Source organism: Hirundo rustica, unplaced genomic scaffold, assembly GCF_015227805.2.
Source record: "Hirundo rustica isolate bHirRus1 unplaced genomic scaffold, bHirRus1.pri.v3 scaffold_634_arrow_ctg1, whole genome shotgun sequence".
NCBI lineage: Eukaryota > Metazoa > Chordata > Aves > Passeriformes > Hirundinidae > Hirundo > Hirundo rustica.
This window is the reverse complement of record NW_026690676.1, coordinates 1-6,316: the sequence shown is the minus strand read 5'-3', so window position 1 is coordinate 6,316 and position 6,316 is coordinate 1. Positions and strand designations below refer to the sequence as shown.

The following is a 6,316-nucleotide window of genomic DNA, read 5'->3' as shown; positions in this document are numbered from 1 at the left end:
CCATGGGAATTCCGTGCTCCATCCCCTCCACCGGAATCCGTTAAACAAACCCTCCTGTGCAGTTCCCACGGGAATTCCGCGCTCCATCCCCTCCTCCGGAATCCGTTAAATTTAACTTTTCCGTGCAATTCCCACGGGAATTCCGCGCTCCATCCCCTCCACCGGAACCCGTTAAATTTAACTTTTCCGTGCAATTCCCACGGGAATTCCGCGCTCCATCCCCTCCACCGGAATCCGTGAAATAAACTCTCCCGCACAATTCCCACGGGAATTCCGCGCTCCATCCCCTCCACCGGAACCCGTTAAATTTAACTCTCCTGCGCAATTCCCACGGGAATTCCGCGCTCCATCCCCTCCACCGGAATCCATTAAATTTAACTCTCCTGCGCAGTTCCCGCGGGAATTCCGCGCTCCATCCCCTCCACCGGAATCCTTGAAATAAACTCTTCCGTGCAATTCCCACGGGAATTCCGCGCTCCATCCCCTCCTCCGGAATCCGTTAAATAAACTCTCCCGCGCAATTCCCACGGGAATTCCGCGCTCCATCCCCTCCACTGGAATCCGTTAAATTTAACTCTTCCGTGCAATTCCCACGGGAATTCCGCGCTCCATCCCCTCCTCCGGAATCCGTTAAATTTAACTCTTCCGTGCAGTTCCCACGGGAATTCCGTGCTCCATTCCCTCCACCGGAATCCGTTAAACTCTCCCACGCAATTCCCACGGGAATTCCGCGCTCCCACCCACACGGAAAAATCCCGCGCTCCCGGCTCCAGGCGCCCGTCCCGCCGTGCCGCCCGCGCTCAGGGGACGGATCCGTGGATTCTCCGGGAAGCCGGAGCGATCCCGCCGCGCCGGGAAATCGGAATTTTTTTTTCCCCCCCACCCCGTTTTTTCCAAGGAAACCCACCCACCCCACCCCGTCTTCCCGAGAGCGGCCGCCGGAAAAGAGCGGGAAAAACAACAACAAAAAAGCGGGAAAAAATTTAAAAAAAAAAAAAAGGGAAAAAACGCCGGGAAAAAAGGGAGGGTGGGTGTGGAATTCCACGCCGAATTCCCGGAGCGCTCCCGGATCCGGCGGCTCATTCCGGGCGCGGCTTGGCCAGGTTGGCCTGGAGCTTGGCCTGGTCCACGGCGTCCAGGAGATTCTTGGCGTCCACGGCCAGGGCGTGGGAAGCCGTCAGCATCTGCCGCCGGAATTCCGAGCTCAGGGAAGTGCCGGAGTTCTGCTGCGCCAGGCGCATCTTGCCGATGAGGTTGGCCAGGTCCTTGTTGAGCAGCTTCTGGGTGCCCTCGATCTGGGTGGGAGCCGGGAATTCCGGGAATTTTTTTTTTTTTCGGGAATTTTTTGGGGGGGGGATTTTTTTCAGGGAACTTTTTCCGGGAATTTTTTTCCCCGGCGTTCCCCCGGGTGTCCTACCTCGGTGCGGGAAGAGGACGGGAGGTCGGGGAGGACGTCGTCGACGCTCCCGATCAGCTTCCGTAGGGAGAGGCCGATGTTCTGCGGGGAGGAAGGGTTGGGATGGAGCCAGGGAGGGGATCCGGGGGGGAATTCCCGGTGGGAATGGGGTGGGGGGACGGAGGAGGGGAGGATTCCGGTCGGGAGAGGGGAGTGGGGGGAGGATCTCCGGCTGTCGGGCCAAGGATCCGAGGGAGGAGCTGGGAATGCCGGGATGGAGCCAAGGGAGGAGATGGGAATGCCGGGATTGATCCAAGGATCCAAGGGAGGAGCTGGGAATTCTGGGATGGAGCCAAGGGAGGAGCTGGGAATGCTGGGATGGAGCCAAGGGAGGAGCTGGGGATTCTGGGATTGGTCCAAGGATCCAATGGAGGAGCTGGGAATACTGGGATGGAGCCAAGGGAGGAGCTGAGAATGCTGGGATTGATCCAAGGATCCAAGGGAGGAGCTGGGAATGCCGGGATTGATCCAAGGATTCCATGGAAGAGCTGGGAATGCTGGGATTGGTCCAATGGAGGAGCTGGGAATGCTGGGACTGGTCCAAGGATCCAAGGGAGGAGCTGGGAATTCTGGGATAGATCCAAGGAGCCAAGGGAAGAGCTGGGAATGCTGGGATTGATCCATGGAGCCAAGGGAGGAGCTGGGAACTCTGGGATTGATCCATGGAGCCAAGGGAAGAGCTGGGAATGCTGGGATAGATCCAAGGGAGGAGCTGGGAATGCTGGGATAGATCCAAGGATCCAAGGGAAGAGCTGGGAATGCTGGGATTGTTCCCACCATTGATCCAAGGATCCAAGGGAGGAGCCGGGAATTCTGGGATTGATCCAAGGATCCAAGAGAGGGGCTGGGAATGCTGGGATTGATCCAAGGATACCATGGACGAGCTGGGAATGCTGGGATTGATCCAAGGGAGGAGCTGGGAATGCTGGGATTAATCCAAAGATCCAAGGGAGGAGCTGGGAATGCTGGGATTGATCCAATGGAGGAGCTGGGAATGCTGGGATTGATCCAGGGATCCAAGGGAAGAGCTGGGAATGCCGGGATTGATCCCCCCATGGATCCAAGGATCCAAATGAAGAGCTGGGATTTGGTTGAAAGATCCAGTGGAGGAGCGGGAAGTTCTGGAATTGCTCCCACCACCGATCCAAGGATCCAATGGAGGAGCTGGGAATTCTGGAATTGCTCCCACCAATGATCCAAGGATCCAAGAGAGAAACAGGGAACTGGTTCACAGAGCCAATGGAGGAGTGGGGAAGTTCTGGGATTGTTCCCACCATCGATCCAAGGATCCAAGGGAAGAGCAGGGAATTGATCCAATGGAAGTGCTGGGAATGCTGGGATTGATCCAAGGATCCAATGGAGGAGTGGGGAAGTTCTGGAATTGTTCCCACCATTGATCCAAGGATCCAAGGGAAGAGCAGGGAATTGATCCAAGGACTCAATGGAGGAGCTGGGAATGCCGAGATTGATCCAAGGACTCAATGGAGGAGCTGGGAATGCCGGGATTGATCCAAGGATCCAATGGAGGAGCTGGGAATGCCGAGATTGATCCAAGGATCCAATGGAGGAGCTGGGAATGCCAGGATTGATCCAAGGATCCAGTGGAGGAGCTGGGAATGCCGGGATTGATCCAAGGATCCAATGGAGGAGCTGGGAATGCTGGGATTGATCCAAGGGAGGAGCTGGGAATGCCAGGATTGATCCAAGGATCCAGTGGAGGAGCTGGGAATGCTGGGATTGCTCCCACCATCAATCCAAGGATCCAATGGAGGAGAAGGAAATTGGTTCAAGGATCCAAGGGAGGAGCTGGGAATGCCAGGATTGATCCAAGGACCCAATGGAGGAGCTGGGAATGCCAGGATTGATTTCAAGGAACCAATGGAGGAGCTGGGAATGCTGGGATTGATCCAAGGATCCAATGGAGGAGCTGGGAATGCCGGGATTGATTTCAAGGAACCAATGGAGGAGCTGGGAATGCTGGGATTGATCCAAGGGAGGAGCTGGGAATGCTGGGATAGATCCAAGGATCCAGTGGAGGAGCTGGGAATGCCGGGATTGATCCAAGGATCCAATGGAGGGGCTGGGAATGCCGGGATTTCTCCCACCAATGATCCAAGGACCCTAGGGAGGAGCTGGAACTTCTGGAATTCCCTCCCACCACCGATCCAAATTTCCCAACAGCGCCGCCGGAAACGTGGGAATCGCTCCCTCCCCACGGACACAACCCCCTTTCCCAAAGACCGACGCTTTTCCCGGAGGCCGATTCCCGCCTCCCCCGGGGAATTCCAGGGGGCGATCCCTTCCCGACCTTGACCACCAGGATGTATCCCTCGGGAGGCACCAGGCTGATCTCGTTCTTCAGCTGCAGCACGGCCCGGACCAGATCCGTGACATTCCCGTAAACCGGATCGTCCGTGCGGTCCAGGTCGGCCGTGGGAGCCGGCTGGATGGGCTGCCGGGAGGGGGAAAACAAAAAAAAAAACGGGATCAGATGGATCCCGGAGGAAAAAAAAAACAGGGAGAGGTCGAGGTGGGGTGTGGTGTTCCCGTCACCTGGAAGTGCCCGGGGAAAGGTTGGATGGGGCTTGGAGAGAGCTGGGATAAAGGGAATTTCCTGAGCGTGGGATGGGGTGGGATTGAAGGTCCCTGGATCCCATCCCAAACCATCCCGGGATTCTGGGATCCAGGACGCTCAGGATCCATCCCGAGGGGTTTTTTATGGAATTCGGGGATGGGAAAGGGAAGGGAGACCCTTCCTGGAGTGCTGAGATTCCCAGGGAATTCCCGAAATTCCTTCTCAAGGAGGAGTCGGGATGGGGCTGGATCCAATCCAGGAGAGCTGGAGAGGGATTTGGGATAAGGGCCTGGAATGCCAGGACAGGGAACGGCTCCCACCGCCAGAGGGTTGGGATCTTGGGATTTTGGGGAATTTTGGGATCTTGGGAAGGAATTCCCGGCCGGGCTGGAATTCCCAGAGAATCCCTGGATCCCCGGCAGTGTCCGAGGGTGGATTTGGATCCCCCTGGGATGGTGGGAAGTGTCCCTGGGATGGGATTGAAGGTCCCTGGATCCCATCCCAAACCATCCCGGGATTCTGGGATCCAGGACGCTCAGGATCCATCCCGAGGGGTTTTTATGGAATTCGGGGATGGGAAAGGGCAGGGAGACCCTTCCTGGAGTGCTGAGATTCCCAGGGAATTCCCGAAATTCCTTCCCGGAGAGGAGTCGGGATGGGGCTGGATCCAATGGCAGGGCTGGGAGAGCTGGGAATGTGCAGCTGGATGAGGGAAGGATCCAGGGAATCCTGGAAGCCTTTTCCAGAGTTTTCCAGGAGAGCTGGGATTTGGGAAAGGGCTGGAGGGGCAGGAGGAAGGAATGGAATTCCCAGTGGGAAAGGGGAGATTGGGAAGGAATTCCCATCCGGGTGGAATTCCCAGAGAATCCCTGGATCCCAAAGAAAGGATCCAGGAAAGCAGGAATGATCCTTGAAGGTCCCTTCCCACCCCAAACCATTCTGGGATTTTTTTTGGGAATCCCCGGTCAGTCCCGATCCCGCTGGCTCCGTCTGATCCCTCCGGAGCCAGGAAAGGCAGGAAAATTCCAGAGGCGGGAAAAAGGAATTTTGGGAACCATCCGGGATCTCACCTGAGCCCCGAGTCTCGGAGGCTTCTGCGGGGGCCCCGTGAACTGCGCTGCACCGGGAGCGCGGGAAGAGGAAGGAAAAACATTCCGGAAACACGGGAACGGGAATTCCGGAAAGGCGGGAACGCCGCCGAATCCCGGGACCCGCAGCCGCGTCCTCCTCCCCAACCTCCCCGCTTCATCCCAGCTTCCCACGGGATCCCGATCCCAATCCTGACCCCAATCCCCAATCACGATCCCAATCCTCAATCCCAACCCCAATCCCCAATCCTGGATCCCCAATCCCGATCCCTGATCCCGATCCTCGATCCTGATCCTGATCCCCAATGCCCAATGCCGATCCCAATCCCGATCCCCAATCCTGATCACAATTCCCAGTCCCAGTCCCCAATCTCGATTCCCAATCCCAATACCCGATCCTGATCCCAATCCTGATCCCCAATCCCAGTCCCGATCCCAATCCCGACTCCAATCCCAATCCCGATCCCCGATCCCAATCCCCAATCCCGATCCTGGCCCCAATCCCCAATCCCAATCCCAGATCCCCAATCCCGATCCCGACCCCAATCCCAGATCCCCAATCCTGATCCCCAATCCCAATCCCAGATTCCCAATCCTGATCCCCAATTTCCAATCCCAGATCCCCAATCCCAATCCCTGATCCCCAATCCCGATCCCCAATTCCCGACTCCAATCCCCAATTCCCAATCCCGATCCCCAATCCCAGTCCCAATCCCAATCCTCAATCCCAACCCCAATCCCAGTCCCAACCCCATTCCCAATCCCAATCTCCAATCCCAATCTCCAATCCCAGATCCCCAATCCCAGATCCCCAATCCCGATCCCTGATCCCCAATCCCAATCCCCAATCCCAATCCCAGATCCCCAATCCCGATCCCCCATTCCCAACCCCGATCCCCAATCCCAGTCCCAATCCCACACACCACATCCCCACCCGACCACATCACCAACCCACCCCAAATCCCACCAGACACCCCCCAATCCCCAATTCCCAACCTTTCCCAATCCCCATCCCCGCTCCCGCTTCCCAATCCACACGTTTTAGGCTCGGGAATGTGGGATTTCAACCCTGGAGCATCCAGGGAAACGTTCCCGAAGCTCCAGGCGGGAATTCCAGGCAGGAACTCACTGTAATCCGTCTCCTTCTCCGGGAGCAGCTGCGGCCAGGGGGAAGGAAAGGAAAAAATCGGGAATTAG

The 6,316-nt window shown here is 57.1% G+C and overlaps 1 protein-coding gene across 1 annotated transcript; it reads right to left on the bottom strand.

Annotated features, from left to right (window-relative positions):
• Nucleotides 1-1,012: 1,012 nt before the first annotated feature.
• On the bottom strand, nt 1,013-5,311 carry LOC120748177 (protein-tyrosine kinase 2-beta-like; the record flags this gene model as incomplete). Its single annotated transcript, XM_040054260.2, has 4 exons — nt 1,013-1,295; nt 1,418-1,498; nt 3,765-3,908; nt 5,102-5,311. Coding segments are annotated over 4 exons (651 nt in total), but the record flags the coding sequence as incomplete, so codon positions are not given.
• Nucleotides 5,312-6,316: the final 1,005 nt, after the last annotated feature.